The sequence below is a fragment of the Oxyura jamaicensis genome, chromosome 2 (assembly GCF_011077185.1).
Source record: "Oxyura jamaicensis isolate SHBP4307 breed ruddy duck chromosome 2, BPBGC_Ojam_1.0, whole genome shotgun sequence".
NCBI lineage: Eukaryota > Metazoa > Chordata > Aves > Anseriformes > Anatidae > Oxyura > Oxyura jamaicensis.
Window position 1 is genome coordinate 36535134 of NC_048894.1, and position 24899 is coordinate 36560032.

At 40.7% G+C, this 24899-nt stretch overlaps 1 protein-coding gene across 1 annotated transcript in view; it reads left to right on the forward strand.

Moving 5' to 3' along the window:
- The window catches only part of CHN2 (chimerin 2), a 163134-nt gene that overhangs the window by 90276 nt on the left and 47959 nt on the right, over window positions 1-24899 (forward strand). Inside the window, exons 5-6 of the mRNA XM_035316521.1 lie at window positions 1821-1934; window positions 5184-5469. Coding sequence (XP_035172412.1) covers window positions 1821-1934; window positions 5184-5469 — 400 coding nt within the window. The remainder of the gene's footprint in view (window positions 1-1820; window positions 1935-5183; window positions 5470-24899) is intronic.

The window sequence follows — 24899 nt, forward strand, 5'->3', positions numbered from 1 at the left end:
TATATATATATTACTGTATAATCCATGGGGTGGCTGCATTTTAAGTAGTACACATTGTTTTGGTTCCTCTCTCCCCGTTCCTTCTCCCTCCTTTTTAGAGAGAGTATAGAAGAAATGAAAGGCAGAGCAAAGTGATGGGCAGCAGCACCTGCCATATGAGGGAAATAAACAGGCCTTCTCAGTGGATGTCCAAGAGAGGGACATTCAAGGTGTTCCTCTCATGCTCATTGCACAGGATGCTGTGGATGCCAAAAGCATAGCAATGTTAAAGGGTTTCCAAGTGAGGTTCTCCGATTCATGAAGGGTAAGGTCACAGCTGATCAGACACAACTTCTGGCTGAAGCAGTGATGGACAGACAGGGATGAGAAGTGAAAGTATTTCACTGCTTCCTGCACTCTTTCCTCAAGCATTTATTTTCTGCTGCTGTCAGAGGCAGGAGACTGAGTACAGGCGATCTCGTACAATGTGCAGCTGGTTTATGCCCTTGCATAAATACACCAAAAACATCTATGAGAAAGCGTGGACTACCCTATATTTACTATCCATGGTTAAAGAAATTTTACAGGTGCTTCAGTATCCAGTGGTTTCTTATACTGAGCACCAGGAGAGCTCTTTTACTAATATCTAACCTAAAACCTGCTTTATTTCATAATGAGCTTCTGGTGACAAATAGCCTGTGCTCAATATTTTAACTAGGCATATGAATTGCCATGAGTTTACTGGTAAAGACCTGCTTAAATTATTTCATCTAGGGGATGCTTGTTTTAATTTGGATGTGGCAGAAAATGACTGTGTCCCTACCAGTACAGAAAGTATGAATCAGTTTACAGTATAAAGTCACTTCGGAAAGATCACTTAAACCTAGTATTTCCATCATTTATTAGTTGTGAAAAGACAACTTAAGAGAACAGAACAATTGCATTTACATCCAATGTGTTTTTCTTCTCTTTCACTACCATGCCAGAGGCAGTATTAGAAACATGCCACTTCATATGTATTGTCAGGAAAGATAAAGTGCTTAAGGCCAGTACGTCTTAGTGCCGTTTTTCAGAGACAGCATCAAAAATAGAAACTTTGAAAACCTCTGAGGAGACCCTCAGAGAATTATCAGCCAAAAAAATGTGTGTAGGAGTTAAGACTTGAACTGCTGCAAAGCCTACATTTATACTTAAGGAAAGATCACAGTTAAATATTGATTATTGTAAGGTTAATTCGGCATCCCAGGGCCTCTTTCTTTCTTAAAATAGCAATGGCAAAAGACTATTTTGCTTTTTTCCAACACTGAATGAGGAACTGAAATAAAGAAAATAGAATTGTTCTCAAGAATATTCTATATCTTCTTCTACTTCAATATGTACAGAATGGAATTTTGAGTAATTGTTGCCGTTTTTCTGCTCACTTTCAGCTACAAAATTAGGTAGGCAATGCTAATATAAGACCTAAAGCAAACCATTAATAAGAATGACCTCTTATTTTAATTTTGTCATCTCAATTTTCAATAAAAATTATACCATTATTGCCCAATTTTCTACTCTGTCATAAAGCCTCTAGAAAGGAAACAAGGAAGAGACACATGGACTGGTAGAGGATAAAAGTTGTGAAAAGATGGGGCATTTATGGAAAAAGATCTCTGGGGGACACCAAGCTGTTCTTTGCTCTTCTCTCTTCACTTGCCCGGTCCTCGCATTGGAAGCAGGGATCTGGTGTCAGGCTCAAATTACCACAAATCATGATTTCAGTTTTCCAAAGGTTTCTGGGGTAGAGGGGGAGGCATTTCTGGTTGGATTGTTTTGAAAGTCACTGCAATGTCTTTTCTTAGGTTTCATGGCATCATTTCTCGGGAGCAAGCCGATGAGATACTTGCTGGCGTAGAAGGAGCATATATTCTTAGAGAAAGCCAGCGGCAACCCGGCTGCTATACACTTGCTCTCAGGTAAATGCTGTTTTAATAGAGGTTTATAGTTCCACTGTAAATATATTTAATGTGGGAGGTTTTTTGTCAATCCCTTTTGAGTGGTGTCTGTGTCCATGTCCACTGGACACTTCATGGTGTCGGGTTGGTTTTGCACCCTCTTGTCAGCTGTCTGACAATTGCAGCACTGCTATTATTCAGCCTGTGCTTTAGCACTTGTCTAGGAAATCCCTTTTCAGAAGCAGACTATTCCCTTTTTCAACATTTTTGTTACCCAGTGTTGAGTGTTGCAGTGATATAAACATGGAACTTCTCCCTGAAAATTGTCTGAGCTGGAGGTGAGGACAGAAGGGGGAATGTCCTGGCAGGGGACACAGACAGGTTGTTCTCCAAGCTCTGTGATGTGTTTTACACAAACACCAGCAACAATAGGTGATATTTAAAGAATCAGACCCTGGAAAATCATCAAGTCCAGCAGCTGACCAGCTGTCAAAGGCAGCATACTACACTTGAGTTTTCTTCCCCTAAGTGGAATTCAAGCTTGCTGTAGAAATACAGTGTGAACCATGGGATGTTTTTGCTCAAAGGTGGAAGACACTGCTACTCACCTGAGCTCAAAATTCAGGGAGATCCCAAGCTACAACCTCACTGCCTTTCCTTTCACCTACAACTCACAGGTGCCTTTCCTTGAAAATAGAGCTGCTTCTGGCTTAGCTGTACCATTCAAAGCCTGCCTACATGACAATCTTAAAGCTGCTATGAGTTAGTGGGAAAAGGACCAGATATTCTGTTATGTTTTAGAATCATAGAATCCTAGAAAGGTTTGAAAGGAACCTTAAGGATCACCTAGTTCCAGCCCCCCTGCCATGGGCAGGGACACCTACCACTGGATCAGGTCTCCCAAAGCCCCATCCAGCCTGGCCTTGAACACTTCCAAGGATGTGGCATCCACAGCTTCTCTGGGCACCCTGTTCTGGTGCCTCACAGAATCACAGAATAGTCTAGGTTGGAAGAGACCTCCAAGATCACCGAGTCCAACCTCTGACCTAACGCTAACAAATCTTCCACTAAACCATATCCCTAAGCTCTACATCTAAATGTCTTTGAGAGACCTCCAGGGATGGTGACTCAACCACTTCCCTGGGCAGCCTATTCCAGTGACTAACAACCTGTTCAGTAAAGAAGTTCTTCCTAATATCCAACCTAAACCTCCCCTGGCGCAACTTTAGCCCATTCCCCCTCGTCCTGTCACCAGGCACATGGGAGAATAGACCAACCGCCACCTCGCTACAGCCTCCCTTCAGGTACCTGTAGAGTGCAATAAGGTCACCCCTGAGCCTCCTCTTCTCCAGGCTAAACAGTCCCAGCCCCCTCAGCCACTCCTCGTAAGACTTGTTCTCCAGACCCTTCACCAGCTTCGTTGCCCTTCTCTGGACTCGCTCAAGCACCTCCATGTCCTTCTTGTAGCGAGGGGCCCAAAACTGAACACAGTACTCGAGGTGTGGCCTCACCAGAGCCGAACAATGGCAGACAGCCATCAGAGTAAAGAATTTCTTCCTAATATGTAATATAAATCTTCCCTCTTTTAGTTTAAAGCCATTCCCCTTCGTCCTATTACTACACCCCTTGACAAAAAGTCCCTCCCCAGCTGTCCTGTAGGCCTCCATTAGGTACTGGAATGCCACTGGAAGGTTTCCCCAGAGCCTTTTCTACTCCAAGATGAACAACCCCAAATCCTCCAGCCTGTCTTTGTAGGAGGGGTGCTCCAGCCCCTTGATCTTTGTGGCCCTCCTTTGGGCTCATTCTAATAGGTCCATGTGCTTCTTATATCGGGGGCCCCAGAGCTGAACACAGCACTCCAGGTGGGGTCTCATGAGAGCAGAGCAGAGGGGGAGAATCCCCTCCATTGCCATGCTGGCCATGCTTCTTTTGATGCAGGCCAGGATACAGGTGGCTTTCTGGGCCGCAAGTGCTCATTGGTGGCTCATATTGAGCTTCTCGTCAACCAGCATCCCCAGGTCCTTCACCTCAGGGCTGCTTCAATCCATTCTGCTCCCAGCCCTTGTTTGTGCTTGGGATTGCCCTGACCGAGGTGCAGGACTTTGCACTTGGCCATGTTGAACCTCAGGAGGTTCACAAAGACCCACCCCTCCAGCCTGTCCAGGTCCCTCTGGATGGCATCCCTTCCCTCCAGCATGTAAACTGCTCCCCACAGCTTGGTGTCATTGGCAAACTTGCTGAGGGTGCACTCAATACTTGCTGAGTGTTTGACAAAAAAACTCCTTAGCAATATGTTACAATGCTTATAACAGTATTCTTTCTGTGGGAAACTCACAAAATAAAACTCTTCATTTTCACCCTCCTGACGGTAAGCCAGTAGCAAAGATGCTCTAGGGAGTTATCCCAAGTGATATGGTACTGACATCTTTCTCAGAGTTCATATTGAAGAGCAGATGGTAGAGCTGGAAAAGCTGGTGAGTCATGCCAATTACAAAGTGTTATAAATTAAAAGCAACTTTTGTCAGCTGAAAAAGAACAAATGTAATTTTTTAGGGTTTTTCAAAGAGATTTCAAAATAAAGAATAAAAAGATCTACAAAAGGATGGGGATTATGGCAAATTCCTTGCTGTTTTGACACAGCAGCATGATTTCTAAGTCCATTGGGATAGTTATTTGTAGACTCAAAAACTGAATTTGACTATAAATTGGGAATTCATATGAAAAATGTGGGTAAAAAGTAAGAGACTTAAACAGTTTGATTCGAATGCACAACAAAGTATGCAGAAATAGACACATTTGATGCAATATAAGGACCATTTAACCTAATGTCATATCTTTGAATCCTTTAGTCAAGAGTAGGATTCCACCTTGGTGTTGTAGCAGAATGTGCTACTATATCACATTGCCTTTTAATCCATTAAAAAAAAAAAAAAAATAGTTTGCACCTGCCATAAATAGCTATGTAGGGCTAGTGTTACCCCACAGAACTTGAGGCATCTAATTGTGCCCCTGAATTAGGAGCTCAGTCTCCCTGCCTTCCTGTCAAAGGGTGGTTCAGACCCCACGTGTTCGTTAGAGGAGTCCATTGCTCTTCAATGACTGTAAATACATCCACATTGATGCAGTTGCACCATGTGCATATTCCATATGCAATCCAGATACGTAGACTCGTCATCACAATTACCTCCTGTGTGTTTATCTAGTATGAATTCTTTCTCACACTCTTCCCTTTCTTCTCTCCCTCCTTTTATTTTTTTCTGGTATATGCAGATTTGGCAATCAGACCTTAAACTACAGGTTGTTCTATGATGGGAAGCATTTCGTTGGGGAGAAAAGATTTGAATCAATCCATGATCTGGTAACAGATGGCTTGATAACATTGTATATAGAAACAAAGGCTTCAGAGTATATTTCCAAAATGACGACCAACCCCATCTATGAACACATTGGATATGCCACTTTGCTTAGAGAGAAAGTGTCCCGGAGGTTGAGCAGAACAAAAAACGAATCAAGAAAAGCGAGTGTAACAAGTGAAGAAAATACCCCAGTTGATAAGGTATGTATTCAGTTTAACATTTTAGCAGTCAGTCATTCTATCAAATGTAAAAGAAAAAGTCTTTTAACTGAAGACAATTTAATATATATTTTTCTATACTTCATCAAACATTACTATCCCACTGAAATGTTTATATCCTGTAAATGTGATCTTGGCTCCCAACTAATATTTGACTGGAGCCTGTGATGAAAGCTTTCTAACAAGTACCAAATGCAAATGTCTTCATTGTGTATATAAATATGTATGCATATATATATATACTGGCTAACTGCAAGTGAGATTGTTCACAAGTTACATTTCCTCATCCATGTATACTCAAGTATATACCACAGTAGGTCTCTGATTATGAACCTGTTTCCCATCGACCGTTCACCATAGCTCAAGTTTGTTATCTTTCCATTCATTCACAGTGCAAAGCTCCTCTCTTCTGCCAAGGCCTTGGTGTGTGGGTCTGAAATTGGGGTGTCATGCGTCTTCCTCCTCCTCTCACTTTCCTCATTTGAAGTGGGCTTTCTTTGATATCCTTCTCTCATGCGCTCATATTCCATAGCATTGTATGGACTAGGACTTACTTATATAATAATATATTAGGAATCTCATGCAGTTAGCATCCAGCTGAAGATGTAAAATTAGAAGTTCCTTTACATATGAGAAATAGTCTTGTGCCTACACACAAGACATGGATATTCTCATTGCCTATGTGGCAGGGCAGTAAGAACTCTCAAACAAAACTTTTTTGGAGGCAGGTGTTTGTGGTGAATTAACTTATTGACGTTTGTGAATGTATTCTTCTTGTATGACTGATGATTTTAGTGTTCTGTGTGCTGGCTAGCTAGCCTGGAACTAGAGCTGGATTGTATTTGGGATTCAAGGGAGGAATTTGCTGTCATATATTAATATTGAGGAAAAAAAAAAAAAAACTGCTTTTTTTTTTTTTTTTTTTTTAATGTGTGTGTGTGTGTATCCTCATCACTCTAGGACATTTCTAGCATAGTTATTATCTGTTCAGGTTCACGTATCGGCACTGACTGATGATATACTATGTTGGATTTCTCAGTGGTAGCAATAGCTCCAGTAACTGACCTGGCATGTAAACATCATCTATAATAAATTAATTCAATTAATGATGACATTTTTAAAGAAAGGTGTACTGCCTCAGGGAAATCCTTTGGAGAATGGACAGTACGTTTTAGATTCAATGGCATTGCAATTTGCAAGGCGAGTGGATACTATACAGAGACAGGTTTCTAGTTTATTTAGTTGACTCCTGCATTTGGACACTGGTTGTTTGTGAATGCTGTAACAGGCACAAGAAATTGAATTTTGACTTTTAAATGACTGTAGCATAATAAAAAAATTGTGACCATTGACAACCATGCTATGTTCTCCAGGAAATTTTTGCACAAAGAAAAGCAAAAGCAAAGGTATTCAAAATTTCAACATTTTCTTAGTTTTATTTACAGTTTTTGCAGTTGAGGACAATGGTCTTTTATGTACTTCATTGCTCTCTAGGACTTCAGAGGGAAATTTTAGTAGCTTCTGTTTCATAACTGATTATGTTTTCTTTTGTGCTGGGAGTAGAATGTTGTTTTTCTGGCTAGGCAGTTTGGGGTAAGTACTGTAAAAACACTTCTAAAACAACAGTGTGCTAGCTGTTGTGAAAGAGCCCCTGCCTTCTCTCTTTCACCACCTCCTTTTTGCTGACATACAGTTTTATGCAGCTACGCAGTAGGTAACACTAGAAAACTGCTCCAGATTAGAAGTAACTGAGCTGTAAGGTGAATTTTCAGCCAGATTTGATACCCAGTCCACCTCATGTGAGTGGAAATGCAGCACAAAGGACAGGGTGAGACTTTCATCTGATAACAGCTCAAAAAATATAATTTACAATAATAAAAGTAATAATAATAATGGCTTAAAGTGACTAGAAAGCTCTGTCCTTATTTCTGGGTACCTGTGCTCAAAAATACCTCATTTGGGCGTGCTGTAGCTTCCACTGTTGATTATAGTGGAAATGCACCTCTGGATCTCATTAGTGGTTGGATTAGGTCTTTCCATTTGTACTTCAGCTGAATGAAATTAAAATGTTTAAAGTATTAGTTACCTCGGAGGTGATTTGTGGTGCAAATAGCAGTGCCTCAGGTCCTTATCCTACAAGCACTTATCTAGATTTTTGAACAGTCAGGCAGTGGCAGCCTGTAAGCCTGTACTCATGTAAAAATAGCTGGCTTCAGCTAAGCCATTGCGTTGCTGGCAACTGTCTCTGCCTTCCTCCCACTGAGGGAAAGCAGCAGAAGGAGAAATAGCAGCTGTTTCTAACATACTTTTCTTGCCAGGAGGAATAGGAGCCATCACAGCTACAAGAGGAGCAGGGCTAAGTAGGCAAGGTGGTGTGCTCACATGCCACATCAGCTAGAGCCTCAGCACTGGTAGCTATGAATCCCAAGGCTCTTCTTCACTGGTACCCATAGTTTTCCATCATCTCATGCAAATCCATGTGAGAAAATGCTACTTTAGCTGAATTATTAGCAGCTGAAAGAAAGTTACAGAAGTCTTTACAGTTCCTACTGTGGTTGCTTTCGCTTCATGCTCCCAGGAGAAGCTCAGGAGAGGTTTGGAGAGCAGGCAAAGATGCAGGGGCTGCCATTCCCCTTTCTTCCCCGCAGTAACCTCAAATGGAATACATCATTGAAATACTGAGTGTTTGTCAGTAATAGCACAAAGAGGAAGCTGAAGGGAATCTGATTCTTGTTTTCACACAAACTTTAGATGTCTTATAACAACACAGAAATAAAGCTGGGAAAGTGGTAGTTCAGAGGAATTAGTATCAGATTTTTCTTGTGTTTATCATGTGTTGTACAGGATTTCAGACAAAGGCTGTGCTTTACCCCCAGATCAAAGCCTTTGCCTGCAACAACTACTCTAATAAAACTCATACCACTAGAACTAAATGCATATTCAGGATGTATATTCAATGAATATTCAGTCTGACATATTTCTGCAGAGTAACTTATTTGCTGCATGTGTGAAAACATAATTGAATTCTTTGTAAGCTGTGGTTTCTCTGGCTACTTGAACAGGTAAAAGGTAATTTTTCAGTAATTGAACTGGTTTATTTGAAAGTGCTGCCTGGAGTATTTTGAATGTTTCAGAAATGATGGGGGGTAAGCCTTACACGCAGGACAGAAACTTGCATTATTTCTCAAAAGGAACAGGAGAATTTAGCACTCTGAGGTTAAGCATCAGCGCTTCTGTTACAGATTAGGCTTTTTACAAGTGAAATTTTGTTTTATACTGAAACCAATTCCAGAGTGTGAAACTGCAGCTGAAGGCATTCATCTCCTTAGCAGATTTGTTACACCATGCCGGGAATCAGTCCCTTCTGTCGTGTCCCATGTTGACAGCAGAAATTACTAAATGTCTCAGTCATTGCGGAGCTGCGGCTCCCCTTTGGGTAGGTCGGGGGAAGGTTGTCACCAAGGCACGGGCTGGCAGGGGAAGCACGCATTTGAATGAAATGTCTTGGTGCTGCCTGGGGTATCTGTCTGTTCCCATAATTACAATTTCTTGGAGGTTGTAATTAGTGGAGTCATGCCCATTCCAGAAGGGAGGTGTGATACGAGGGCTGGATTAAGCTGTTGTTGTTCCTGCTTTTTTACCCAACATCTTTTGTAATAGGCCAAAGAAAATGTTTGATTTAAGATACCTAATGCTGATGCCTCATCCAAAAGTTATTTCTGTCTAACTTTGAAGAGGTGCTAAATTCATAGATACAGACTCTACATTTTAGTCTGAGTTGTTTAAAAGATCTTTAATCTAAAAGGAGCCACAAAGACTTTGGGGAATAAAGTGTTGCAGGAGAAGAGCATGCTGCAAGTATTTTCATAGCAGTGCAGGCAATTGTCCTTTTAACACAGTCCAACTTTAAAAAGGATTTTGGATAGGGAAACAGTTTTTTTGTGCAATGTACATTTGAGCACTGTTTGTTGTCTGGTTAGGGCTGTGACTGAGGCTTGGGCAGGCCGTGATCCCCTGCTTCATGCTCCGTTCATGGAACGCCATACCTGGGGAAAATCAACACACAGTTAAAGGTTTAGGGTAGATAAGGAGCTGATGCTATGAAGGTAGAAGTGTGAATCGCTGCGAGCAATTAATCCTTGTGTAGGAGCAAAAAAATTGCCGTAGTCACTCAGTAAAATACGTCATTTCTGAAGCGTTTATCACTACCATATATCACGTTATCATGAAGCTGGTGCTATTACTGCGTCAGCCTTCTTTATATCTATGGCAAGGAGAAAAAAAAAAAATATTTCTCTCTAATCCTACAGCAGCAAGTGAAATTTGGGAAAATATATTCAAAGAATTGAAATGATGGAAGTAAATGCAGCTGGAGTTTTGGGACCATTCTAGGTAGGTAAAAGCTGATGTCGAAAATAAACCATCCTGGCTTTCTCTCACTTATTTATTTTTTTTTCCAGTCTGGTCTTACAGAAGAGCATTTTATCTGTTTGGGTTGTCTTGTAGCTTCTCAAATATTTATGGTAGCATGGGGAGAGAGATGAGAATGGAACACCGGAGTTCAAGAAAATCTTCGACAGAGGTTGAGCTGCAAGTATATGTGAAAGGGTTGTTCTTAACCTGTCTGAGAGAGGACAAACTGCTGGTAAATGCAGTAAAAATTAAGGAAGGTTTTGTCAGTGCCAGGTCTCTGCTCACTCGCATCCTGGCAGAGCTCCCGTCGAATTCTCTCCAAGGAGGATCTGGCTCAGTCAGTTCAAGCATACCAGTTGCACATGAAATATGAGCGTGCTTGGAGCCGGGTCTGGAGTGCCTGTTCTGCTTTCTGGTTGTGAGCGCATGCCAGGAGCAGCAAGAGGCCTGTAACAATGACAGCCTAGGAAGAATCGTGTAGCATTTTGAGCTCAACCAAGAAAGAGCTACATGCAGAGACTTGGCTTAGCAGCAGGACAGTGCAAACCACTGCGTATTGCTGTTTGGCATGGTGATCTCCCAGTCAGTTGTGCTGGAGCTTTACTTTACGTGCATTTATGTGCAAATGACAAAGCTCATTGTTAATACCATGGCTAGAACTAAGGAACTGGAAAGATAAGCATATTATAGAGTCTGGAAGGTTGTAGATTTCCTCAGCAGAAAATCCCACACAAATAATAGATAAGAAAGCTATTCCTATTAAGGCAAAGGTGACAGAAAAGGAAGAATAACTTTGCTAGAAGTAGAAGTTGGTATTGCTGTCCTCATTAGTCATGCTGGTCACACACAGTTTCCCACAGAATGAATTGCAGGACTTCCAGGAAACACTATTTTCTAACATCCCTTAATTGGAGATGTAATCTGGTTATGGAACTAAATTTTGTTAGGGGCACCACAGTTTTCCTTACATCAAAACCACTCAGGAGATAGCCAATTTTAAGAGAATCTGGTTTAGTTCAGTTTTTATAAGTATTTGCACTTCTACATTTTTATTCACACCACGTCCCTTTTTGAAGGCCTTTCAGCCTCATCCTACCTCTCCATCTTTTGTTTCTTCCCTGAATTTTCTCCAGGTGCTGCTGTTAGGCAGTGATAAAGAAATCTTTTAAGTCTTTCATTTATTCATTATTCTTTCCATTCTGCAGCTCCTCTAAACCTCTAATGATCCCATTACAGGTTACTAGCTAGTATTTAACTCTCTGCTGAGATGTCTACCCAGATGTTGAGCATTTCCTTTCAGGTGAGGGCTGCAGGGTACAGCAATGTGCTGGCAGCAGATCAGGGGGTTAAGGGGATAGTGAGCAGAAACATCTGTTCATGCAGGCTCTGGGCTAGAACCGCACTGATAATTTGAGCTGGTGTGTTTTACATTGCTTAGTGAGAGCAAATTAAAATGCTCACTTCTATGGGGACATTAACACCCCACCACCACCACACTCTTTTATTAGGGATTAAGGTCTCACTCCTGTATGAACATCCACACAGTTCACAATGGATTCTCCATGGCAGTACTGATTTTGTGTGGAAGATGTTCAGGCACCATGCTGATAAGCAGCACCATAAAGCCTACACATGAAGATTGCCTTCATCTGCAGATTCCAGTAAGACATGCAGTGTTAAAAGGCATGTGGCATTTTTGCTTCTACAAGCAACACACTTACACGTCAAAATGTCTTTGGGTGTAATTAATTCCTTTCATCAATCACTCTGGCTTGTCCTGAACAGCAGTATTCTGTACACACTATACCCCATGTACGTACTGAACTATGGCATGCCCTGACACAAGTACTTAGATACATACCCCCACTGTCTTCTTTAAATAACTGTTAGCATTTACTATTGATTTAACCCAGAACACTCCTTGGTATTATACTACAGTGAGGAGGAGTTTATAAAAATACAGTAGATCTGGTGGTAAGCAGATTTATATTTGGAATGACAAATACTATCTTCTGGAAAATGTAGCTGCTTGATGATTTTCTTTTGCCTTTGAATGCTGACATTCTTTTGTATTATCCAGTGTGTCTCATTTTGCCTCTTTGCAGCTTCTTTTTTTCTTTAAAGCATCATAAATATAAAATAGGTAATATATAAGGGATAAAAATAAAAGCTTCCAAAGTACAATCATGGAAAATATCTTTTTCTATTCTTCCCTCTGGCTATCTATATTTGTGCACAGGAAAAGGAACATTTCTCTGTGGCACACCTAACCAGACTAATACCTAATGTTTTGCCTGATTAGGAAAGGTTTTTTGAGTAGAATAATTTGGGCTCATTTTAACAGTGATGAAAATGTGTAGAATCAAGAGAAAGGGAGATTCCATTGCAAAGTGTTTGCTTACATTGCTTCTCTGAGCTGGTAACAACTCTCTAGGTTGCTGTGATTTGTTACATTAATACCATGAGGTGAGGATTCATGACTTTTGCCTTAAGCATAATCAGTGATACAATTATGCCTGAAGAGAGCTTGTAAGTTGTAGGCAACACTAATCTACACAGACGACATGATGTGACAGATCTGATCTGATCCAAATGCTACTGACATTAATGGGAAGACCCCCAATGATTTCACTGAGTCTTGGAGCAGTTCAGGGCACAGAAAAGTATATGTAGCAAAGGTGAGTATGAAGTTTGTTACAGTTTAAGGGTTTCCTTATGCAGTATTTTTTTAAGGGTAGCCTAGTGGAAACCGTGCAAAAATTTTGTACCTGAATCTACAACTCCAGGTGTAGATTATATCTACAACTGTAGATAGGCTTTCTCAAATGAGAATGTCAGATTAGAACCAGAAATGATTAGATACACCAGAAGTGTTTATAGTAGTGCTAAAGCAAATGCTATTCGGCTCTGTATTTCTTCAAGTGCAGTACTGTATATGCAGCTAGGCTCTGCTGAATACATAAATTAATCTTTTCCTCTTGGGTATTATCCTATTATGAACTAATTACTAATTTTCATAAAGCTAGATGTTTGTTGCATAAAAACATGCCTTATTTGATATATTACAAATAAAATGTTTATGAGTTTTTTTTCTTTTTTTTTTTGGCTTGACTTTTGTACTCTTTAAATAGTTTGATGGTATTAAGTTAGTATAAACAAGCTTCCATAAGGATTGGGTTGGAGCCTTTGGTACAAACATTGCATTTGTCTAGTCACTGAAAAATAAAATTCATTTTTTAAAGTAAAAATCCATACTTGATTATATCACACGAATCTTGGGAGATGGTGTAGGAATAGGCAATAAATTCTTACAGGTGCCTGTAAACTGCAGTAATTGGATCTCGGAAGACAGGAGTTCAACTTCCTAAGAATAAAAAAGATGCTAATTTCTCTTAGTGGAGGATTTGGAATTCCCATAGAAAGGGAAATGTTTAAATAGTGATTGATATTTATTCTTTTATATATATATAATATAAGTATTTTAGTTATATTGTTGTTTGTTTAGGTCATGCATTTTTTTGACTAATTTGAAGGAAAACAATAATTTGTCCTCTGTGTTCATGCTGGACATGAAAAGAGATGACAGGCCTAAAATACAGTGATGAACATTGCAGGTTAGATAGTAAGGGAGAAAAAATAAAAGAACATTGAAATTCAGTCATAGAGTACCTGAGGGGATAATAAAATCTCCCTCATCTGATGGCATAGAAACGCATTAGAAAATATCTTTGAGAAATGGCATAGATATCACTGATACCTGAGGTAGGAGGAAAACCTGCTAAGGTAACTTCTAGTCTTACTTCTCTGTGGGTTTCTGTGCATGAAAAAAAAAAATATGTTATTTAGGTTCTGATTCATCCTATCTAGATGAACACTTCTTACAAACCTAGCTAAGGAATGCAGTGATTTGGTTCTTTCCTGTGTCACTCAGAGGAGGGTATATTCCACCTTGTGTTCTGAATTCCCACTTCATTAACAAGGAATTGAGTGTAGCTGCGATTGTGATGTCCAACAAAATGCTCAACACTAGCCAAGATATGCTAAGCTCTTCCTCTTCCATATCCTGTACGGTCTGCAGATCTTAAGCCAAGGAATGTCTTGCCTGCCTTTTGGCTTTCTGTCCCCACATGCTGTTTGGCACATGTCCCATTGCATTCTAGATAGTAGCCTTTCTGAGAATACAAAGTATGTCCAGGCCATGAAGTCCACTGAGTGTCGTCCTCTATGCCCAGGGTGCAGGAGGTCTCACCACCAAGCCCTGTGCACACTCAAGTGAAGACAGTTACAGAGGCCAAGTTGATACCCTATCTTTCATCTGGGCTCTCACCATGGGAAGGCAGTCTAGCAGTGCACACCCTTGCCCTGAAGCTGGGAATACTGGGAACCCAGTAGGGAGATCTGCCTGCTCAGTCTTGGGCTGAGCCAGCAGCTATCAGATAGCCACAGTGTCAGCCACAGGGCTGGTGGAGCTCACGGGAGCTGCCATGCAATGGAAAGCAGCAGATTTGGCAGGCGTGGGCAGGATGGCAACTAATAAATGGGCACAGCAAAGGACCCACTATTCAAAGACTTTTCAGCTTGACTACAAAGGTCAGGGACCCATGCTTTTTATAGCTGTTAATATTTGGAAAAGAAGACACTGTGGTGTGAAAAGTACAAATTGTAACAATGGGCTCTTTTTTTTGTAATATATTCTCAGCACTGTAGAACAGTGAGACTATGCACAGTCGTCAGCATGGGTTATAAAGAATGAATACTGCCAGTTAGACTTGATTGCCTTTTTGATAAATTTACAAAAGTACTGAATGAAAAGAATGCAGCAGATGCAGAATAATTGGATTTTCAGCAAAGTAGTACAATGTCTCTTGAAAGCATACTCTTGACATTAATTCAAATTGGTTAGTGCATGAATGTGGTCACATGGACCGAAAATAGGTAGAAGAGTTTCAAGCAGAGTCTAGATAGGCAGCAACTTGATACGCTGGGGAGAGGTAGCTGATGAATTACTTCAGGGAATGCAGTTTCATTTAAGATTTTTATTGATTGGGAAAAAGTGTAAACAAGACATTACCAAAAACTCAGGATGGTTTGTGCTGTGATGCTGCTCAGTGTACAAATCTAATCCCTAGAAACATAATGAGCGTCCATGGCAGAAACATCAAGAGAATTTAAGATGATTTGGCATGTTTTGTGCACATGAGAAGGGGTCAAGCCACATCAATACATAGAATATCTCTTCTATCAAGAGTTGAGAGGGTTGTGTGCATTTAAGCCAAGTGTGGCACTATTCAGCAGGTGCTAAAGGCGAGGAAGAACATTACCATAACCTCGGGAGGAATTCTGTATCTATTAAATGTCAAGAGAAATAGTAGTTGTTACACTTCAAAAGCCTCTTTCCATGATTTTCTGCTGGTTCATCCATCTCAAACAATACCTATTGATGTGGTAACATATTGTCCCCAGCAAGCTATTAGCTGGGAACAGTGTTTCAGCTTCTCAAGTGCCTGTAGGCAGGGAGGTGCAGGAAGCCCTGCTTCCTTCACTCTGTTCATGCACTAGACCATGTGCCATTTGGCTGGTGGTACAAATCGGCTTTTCCTATATCCATCAGGCTTGTTTGGGATCTCAGCAGTGGGAGAGATCCCCAGGTCAGCTCCCAGTGCTGCCTGGACTGCTCATTGCAGTCTGAGGAGCAGGCTTCTCCAAAGGGCAAGATCCCCCCCCCCCCCCCCCCCCCCGGACTGAGTTTGGCCATTTGGCAGAGTCTATCAGGAACTAAACAGTCCCAAGGGATGAAGATACTTCTTTCACAGGACTGCTGTACAGTGTCTTTTTGGTTTTTTTTTTTGGAGGGGGGTGGGAGGCAGCAAAGGAGAGACTCCTCGAGCTATCTCTGCTAGACTCTATGCCACGTAGACTTGAAGGGAACAGCTTTGGAGGCATCGATTAAGATGATTTATGAATGAAATTGTTCCAATTAAACACTAGGTGGCATATTTACTTAAGAGTTTCCAGGGACCGTATTACAGTGTCTTCCACAGCTGACACCCATTTGTGCTGGTGTGACTGGAGGAACACCCCAGTGCAGTTTCCTGGGAACATGAATGCCGGATGCCTTTTTTAAAGGCATGGTCTTAAAAAATGAGACGCAAAGACACAATTGCTTACTTCAGCCTCAAAGTTATTCTTTAGCTGCAAAAGTCACTTGTATATCAGTGCTTAGATTATTAAATGTAGTGTGATAAGGTGTAGATGTACATGGCAATGGTCCTATGGAAGGCTCTAGTCTTAGAGAAATTGTATGAATAGTGATAGGTTAAAATGTAAACATGTTTGGGTATAACTTACTTATTTTACTTGTCTGAAAGGCTGAATGTAGGAACAATTATTATGTTTTAAGAAATCATATGAAGGAAACCTAATATTTCTCCTCATGTAAAGGCAAGGAACAGTTTTTCATCTCAGAGAGAGCATTTTAAGGTAATAGTGTCCTGTGGTTAGGGCAAATTAGTCAAAGGCAGAACATATGCCTTTCTTCTGTGTCTGCGTGGCACCTGTTAAGTCAGCCAGGCTGCAGTTTTCCATATGCTGCTGCTTCTCCATCTGTGGGAAAATAAACACAGTGAGCTCTCAGAAATGCCTTTTCACACAGTTCATCCTTGAGAAACTACAGTACCACAGCCATTGCTGGGGTGGAACACAGCCTCTACCAAAAACGCCATATTTACCATGTCTACTCTAAAAATTCTTCATTCAATATTTTTAGAAGACAGCTATAACCTTTGGAGCAGCTGCAGATGCCCTGGAGTAGAGATAAAGTTCTTCAGAAGTGCAGGAGTTACTGCAGTGCTTTTTGCACAGGTTGTTGCGGCTTTCCCTGGAAGGAAGGGCATTGTAGGTCTCCAGCTTGCATCCATCACCAGCCGGGTGTCTGAGACCAATGCTGTCTTCCATCAGTCTGCCCTGTTGTAACTCATGTATTGACCTCTGATTCAGCACAGTTATTTAGAGATATTCAATTCTAGCTCTTACAAACAAAATGGGACATATGCGAAGGGAGCTAAATATGGGGTGTGTCCGTTTTGCCAGTGCTGAGAAGTTTGGAAAATAGATCTTGCTATGAGAGCAGGATTACAGGTACAAATCCTTTCCTGTCAGCCTGCCTGATATTGGCCATGCCCCAGGCAGGCCAGTCCTCTTCACAGGGAAAGGAAAGTCCCATTCCCCATCCCTTCCCTGTCCTCTCCTCACCCACACAAAACAGGCTGTAGCTATGGCATTATTTGATGCCAGGGAATGTGGTGGGTCAAAAGCTGAATGTCCTAATAGCCTTAGGACATGGAAGATTGTGTCCAGAGCACCTGTGCTCTGGCATAAGGAGAACCTGTTCGGGTTTGTTTCAGAGATGAATATATACATATTTTCATTTTCAGTAGAGTATTTTGACACCCATATTCTGTAAGGTTTCTATGTCTGTTATTTTCCCAGCTCTCAGGAAAATACTAATAGACCAGGACATCATTTGGACAGTGAAGTGACATCTGCCCCCTGCACACAATGGCTAGGTTCCTAACCAGAACTGGGCTGTATTTACAAGGCTCTGTTTTAAAATATAAGTAGAGAGAGGCCTGGGCAACTCCAACTGCCTCAAATAAATTAGTGTTATTAATTTATATTTTTTTAGGAAATAGGAGAAAAATAATTTCCTTTGATTCCCCTCTTCCCCTCCCTTTGATTTGATTAATTCAATCAGCGCAGTTAGCTAAATCCATCTGGTCTATAATGCATTGTCAAATATGTCAGGCCAAGTGAATTTACAGACAGAGCTCAAGGCACTTCCAGAAGGGATGAAAATGAGGTATACTGGCAGAGATTGGAATAAAGAGAGTGCATCTTCAAGGACATTGTTCACATTACTTGGTTTCTTGTAGACCTCAAAGTACTAGGAATTTAAGGAAAAAGGCTGGATTGTGGTTTCTTTGTGGGCTGGCAGAATCCAGATTGAATAAAGTCAAGTCATCATTTGATATAACTTGCTTCTTATGGGACATTGCATGCAATGTGGGATTTGTATAATTTCCATATGACACTTCGTGTAGGGAACATTTGCAAGTGTGGTTTTTGAATAAGCTCTCAATTCAGTAGCCTGTTCTTTCTCCACATGTGAGCTGTGTATAAACTCTGTACCATCCACCTATAGACACTGAATTTCATGAGAAAACACAAAAGTTTCTGTACTTCCCCTTGTCCTATTCCTCACCAATTTTTATGTTGCAAACTGGAAAGGGAAGAGGAAGGAAGGGAGGGAGGGAGGGAGGAAGAGAGGGAGGAAGGGTACACTGTTAGGGTATATGTCCCACTTGCTTTCTTTGCTGTATGCAGTGTGCAGGTGACAATGTATCATCTACCACAAAGAGTAAGCCTGCATAGCCATGTGTTGAGGCTTGTTGGGGTCCTTGTTAGGGCTGTCCAGAACTAGAAATGTGGACAACTACTGTGTGATACATCTGCCTTCGGGCTGTGGAGGGACAGGCTACTGAACCAGCACAGCATGGGCAGCTTGTACAGCAGTTTTTGGGCTGCTTGTTCAATACAACAGTTCAATGAAGTACAGTTTACAGTGCATGGGCTACTGCTCTGACCAGGTTACCTGGAGATCTTGGTACATGCATCTCACTAGATAACAGTAAAGGGGAGATTAAAGCACCACACAGTGGAGCACTGCTGGAGTTGAGACATCTACCTGCTCAGTATCTTTTAAGTAGAATTTTGTGACGGGAATAAATCAGTCCAGTTATTTCAATTTACTCTCTAGAGTTTCTACAACACAAGAAGAGTCCCTGGAGCAAAATTCAAGATCAGACTTGGGAATGGAGTACTGTATCAGACAGTGCCAGAACTATCCATGGAGTAATAAGTGTTTGTAACTTCCCAAATTCAGAACCACCCTCTTTGGTGCAAACAAATGAGGGTACCAGATTTGATTCATCTGCAAATTATGTTTAAGGTAGAAGAATGCAAATAAAGGGGCAGTGACTGAAATGTTAATGCTTTCTCATTGTATTGCCTTTCTCAAATTCTTGAATAAAGATAAGAATCATGACATTAATAAGAAAGAGGAGGCTAAGTATTTCAGCCATTCTGATTGCATGTAGATTGGGTTAACAGTTGTGGAGGTTTGCATGTAATAACAACACCTATTTTTATCTTGCCAGATGTTGCTAAGAATAATGTAGTATTTTGAGTAGTTATGTTTTTATAGACATACAAGAATTGAGGACAAGTCACTGAATATTTAATATTCCAATAATCCGATTTTAATAAACAAGACAATTCAGTATTTGATAGCACTTCCAATCCAACATAGTATAAACAGAGCTAACTGAGAGAATAATATATTCTTATAAGCTTTGAATATTTTTTCTTTTTGTATAAAATCAGCAGCTAAATTTGTGCATAGAAAACAAGTCACAATATTCCCAACCTCATACTACTTCAAAAAATGTAAGTGCTCAACACTAAGTTCTGCATCTTAGGGAGAAAAACAAAATAAAACAAAACAACAACAACAACAAACAGATACAACAGAATTCAGTACCACTATAATAGAATATTTATCGCAACAGGGGAAATGTATTTTTCACAAGACTTCCAGTATCAAAATTATACTACGAATGGGGGTTGTCCCTGCAAAGCAGAGATTGGCAAGTAGTAAACAGTTCTATAATAATCTGTGTGGGACTGTGGAACATTTTGGATTAGTTATGTACCACAGGTAATACTAGTTTATCTTTTTATTATTGTTGTTGTTCGGCTTACAGTTCAGTGTATTTTAAGATGCTGTCTGTGGCCTTTTGTGGTATAATTACATTTTTTGCTTGATCTGTAATTTAGTAGCTGGAACAACAAGACAAAAGGTTATTTGGAATCAGAGCTGACAGCCAGGACGCTGAAGTGCTGACATTAGTCTGCCTCCTGACAGGTTTATACCTCACAACTCGTCTGTGCGTGTGTCTGTGATATATTTAAAAAGCAAGAAACCTGGCAGAAAGGATTCTCAGCCCACACAGAGGTGTAGGCAAATGGCACAATAATGAGCTTCGAACTGCCTGTTTTATTTTCAGTATAATGCTTTTTTTTTCTTGGCTCTGCACCTAATGAAAATAGTTGTCACACACAACATCAGAGGATTTTTTTATTATTTTTTTTTATTATTGCTGGAAAGCATGTCATTGCTCTCTGTCCTTCTCAGTTTTCATGCCATTAGTAATACATACTCTGTTGAACTTGAGTCCATGTTGCCAAGCTGATGGTCTATATCACTATTTTTACATAGAGCAATTGGTTCTACAGTGGTCCCATTGGCTGGTGTACTAAGAACCTGAGAGTTGCTGTTGTGTTCTGCATTTACTAGCCAAAAACACTGGATATTCCTCTCTGTCTGCCATTCACCACTGTAGGGTTAGATGCCATGCCCAGTTGAATTAACCTTTGTATTCCAGAAGTTGGTGAAGTCCTTTCTCTGGGCTTCCAGCAGGTTCTCATCTCAGCTTCCACTGCACATGCAATGTTTTGCACAAGTGGCTTAACTTGGGGGTACAATCTTCCTTTGATTCACAGATGGGAAGGCTGGAAAGTACATATGTGCAAAGATGCACAAACAGGGAATGTAGGACATGAACGCCTGTCTCTTTCTCCACAGAATAATGCATGCCTGCCACACCTGTGGTAATTAAGGTTGTTTTGTAAAGATGTTATCATGATGGTCTATTTACAATAATAATACTGAGGTACAATATATTTTGTATACCTAACTGCCCTCAGAAGTCTTTTTTTTTTTTTTTTTTTTTTTTAAAGGAGAGGGTCTGGCAGAGGTGATGTTAAGGACTGGCTATGGCTGAGTTCAAGGCCCATTTGTGCTAGTGGAGCTGTCAGTGAAGGTCAGGGTGGTACTTGAGCATGTGTCCGTGTGCAGGAAGATGAAAGTAGGCCAGATTTGGCATTGTGGTATTGTAGTATTTGGCATTGTAGGCCAGTGTGGTATTGCAGCCAGAGCCTGGGATAAATGCCAAACAGATGAGTAAGACCTCCAACGTGTTTTCTTTTAATCAACATCTCTTTATTGATCTGAGTGGCAAATGCAGAAAAGACAGATATTGTGAAGAAACTACAGAGCCATGAGTGACAGAAACAGCAGAAACAGCATTAAAACATTAAAAAAAATATATATATGTTTACTCTTTTAGTCATAAGCCCTTTTCCTTGGAGATTCTTCTGATCTACAATATCAAAGACAAAACACTTTGCCTTAACAGCACTTTTATAGATATGTCTTGATAGTTGAGTGTATCTGTTCTTTAAAATGCAGGATTTTTAATACATTTATATAGCTAGTATTAAATACAGAAATTATAGTTCTAGAAATATCATCAGTCTCCAAAGTCTGAATTTGCAAATACCATAACTTTAATGAATCGGCTCAGGTGGGTAGATAAGCATATGGCTTGGATCTAACCATAGCAACATGGGCCTAGGATGAGCTATTAAGTGAATTGACAGTCAGCAGTGAAGTAGAGGCAAAGTCTAGGTTTGAACATAGCAGGTTTTGTTTCTTAGTTCACCCCTCAATTCTATAGGTGCCACTGCCTTGCTTTGCAGCTCCAAGTTGGACTTCACAGTGTGTGTTTAGGAGAGACTTCCTAAGCAGGGTGCCCTTTTCTCAATTAAACACTTTGCAGCTCTCTCACCTATGACTTTTTTAACCCCTCATGGGTGTTTTTCCAGTGATGGTGTTTCAAGCTTTACCTTCCTTAGCTTTGGGCCCTTCCGTTCAAACTAATTTTTTGCTTTTTACAGGACTCTCTACTTTTTCTTTCAAAATCAAGCTTGAGAACTTTTGGTGACGGAATAAAGGAGTCCAGGGAACTTGTTTTGGCAAAGGAGACTATCCAAGCCAGAAGCTGATGAGAGAGGTGTTAAAATAGAGCCTCTAAAATAAAGTTAAAAAAATGTTAGCACGGTTAAATCCCACAGCTTCTGAAGCAGGTACTTCAAAGCAAGGAAGCACTGCTGCATCTGACCCTGTAGTTCTGTAAGAAAGTGTATGCCCCATCCCAGTAATCATTTTTTTTTCTCTATTTTAAATCCGTGTTACTGACTTTTTAAAAATCCAGGTGCTGTGGTGTCACTTCAGGAGAGGTTCAAGGAGAGCTCAGCTCAGCTCAGCCAAAGGGGAGCAACAATAAAATTTGACATTGTTGCCCAATACTGCAGTCTCCAGCTACACTGCAGCCTCTTTCTCTTCCACCAGACAAGAGGGGTGTAGGAATCGGTGGTTTGTAACTAGCCTGCCTCCACTCCTAAGCTGGTGAGCAACAGGAATGTACAACCAACAGGTGTTTAGAAAGCCCTGTGCATTGGCTGCTCCAAACAGTCACCACCGGTTTGCCCCAGGGTAAGAGACACTGAGTTACTGCTTTCCCTGAAGGGAAAAGTAGCAATGTGGCCTTGGAAGCTGCTGTTGCCACCATGCAGCAGAGGGATACTCCAGCAGCAGGCCATTGCTGATAGAAGAAGAAACTGAAGTGTCTTGGGCAGAGGCAACACTAAGCTCTGTTGTGTGATCTCATCTTTTGATTGTCCATGGGATGACCAAAATTGGTAGGAATCATTGCTGTGTTGTGGTATCTATCCTAATTCTGCGGAGGGAAGAAGGTGTAGCACCTTATTTATACTTCTTCCACTTGGATATTTGTAAATCTTTCCCACCACTTGTATACCACACTGAAGGGCAGGAGGTCAGCTGCAGTCCCTGTTCTGCAACATGAACCTCTCACCCAGGGGAAATAAATAATTTTTGCAAGAATGGAAATGTAGATTTACCCAGATTCTCTTGCAAAACATAGCACATGACAGGAAATTTAGGTTCCTAAGAAACTACTGAGAAACACAGCATTAAGAATTTTCTTTGACAAGTGACATCACTTCCAGAGAAGCAATAAAGGGAGAAGTAAACATCAAAAAAAAAAAAAAAAAAAAAAAAAAGAAACAAAGATCTACCCATTGGCTATGCTTAGTTCTGTTGACTTCTCTTTTCACTTAACACAGATATGTTTCTAAATAAACAAGTGAAGTTGTGAATTATTGAGGATTTACAAATGCTGAACAAAGAAATTCTTTTTATCTGCTGAAGTCAAAGCAAAGAGTGAAAAGAAGTCTTCCAATTTCACAGCAAAATGCCCATACCTTACAGATACCCCCATAAGTTAAATGTACATAATATGTAATGAAGGCCTGGGTCCAGCTAATATGTAATACTGAGCTGCAGTATTCATTTTCATGAACAGGAATTTAGATTTGGAAATATTATTTTAAGGTCATGGTAAATATATATATATATTCTTATGACAATAGTTTTTAAGGAATTCCACCTCCCTAACATTTTTTTTTCTAGAAAAACTATCATTTTTTTCAAGCATATATTCAGGTACACAAAAATGCAAGGAAAAATATTAAGCTATCATCCTGAAAACCACCCTACACGACCTTTATTTTTCCTCATTATTTCCCCTCTTGCCTTCCCAGGACAAGAAAAAGTCTTTCTTTTGGCTTGTTCCCACTTTATGCTTCAGAAACCCCAACACAGATACCATGGTTTCTACCTATGGAGCATCGGCACAACAAAGGAAAACAGTCACCTTCTGCCACAGCACAGAAGATGCAAGAAGGACCAGCAGCAAAGGGGTTAAAGGGAGTCCCATAGCAAAGATTTGCAATGCCTTCAAATTCTAAGCACTAAAATCCATGAATCCCTAAGAGAATAAATCTTTGTAAGTCCAGATAGTTCTGGTTGACACAAAGCACTTGGGGCCAGTTATATGGGTTAGCTGTTTTTGTTTGTTTGTTTGTTTTTTCTGTGAAGAGTGGAAATGGTGATGCCTGGCTCCTTATTGATTTCTGCTCTGTCTTTCTGCACTCCTTACTTTGTTAAGCCTAGCAATCCCTCCAGATCTCTAGCACATCCCTCCCTCACCCCATTCTTCCTACCCTCTTCTCCCTTTGACACCTCCTTTTTGCTACCAGTCTAGGAGGCAGCAGCATTGCAGCTCCTCAACTCCACTGCCAGGCCAGCCAGGATATCTCAGGAGCTCAAACTGCAGGCTGTGTCTCTTGTCTCCATCCAGCTACCAAATTTCATGGAACTAGGACATCTGTTCCTCCACTAGCTTCGGCTGGAGTCTGGTCAGAGGAATCAGCATGACAGATTGGCACATGCTGCAATTCTGTGTTTCAGGCTAATTTGAAGCCAACATTGCCTATCTTTTTTAAGCTCCATGGGCATAGTTTCTCACAGCCATGTTTTGTTTTTTGTTTGTTTGTTTGTTTTACCTCAGTCTAAGTGTAGATGTAGTGATGAACCCCACCTCTTTGCAAACATGCCTTCTCTGCAACATGCCTGGCTGCAGTGGTTCTGCTGTTTTCCACCACTGCCGTGTAGATGGCTTCTGGGGGTTTTACAAAAAGGTATATTGGCACATTGCAACATGCCAGCTTATTATATCCCACAGATTTGATTCAAGTAGTTTTTTAAAATAAAATCCCAAATTTTGCCTTCCCCTGAATGCCATAGCTATAGCTGACAGTAATTTCCACTGCTTCCTGGCTGCTAGGAGAAGATGTGGCTGCAAGTGAGTTGACCATCTCACTGAGAGCATCTCAGACCTACATGTTTGAAACTGGGAGATGGGTGGCTACTGCCTCTGCAGAAAGTGGCTGGTGGTTTTTTTATGGGATGGAGGAAAAAAAATCTATTCTGTAAGTATTCATGATTGAGAAACATGTAGCTCCCAGCCTTCTCATCCCTTTTCAGATGGACTGAAGTGAGGAGAGCAATTGCTGCTGTCTTGAGCACCTGAGAATAGCAGTTTTGGAAGTATCAAAGTGCCCTTATCTGTAGCTAGATAGAATAAAAGGGAGGGAATCTCTTACTTTGTCCTCCT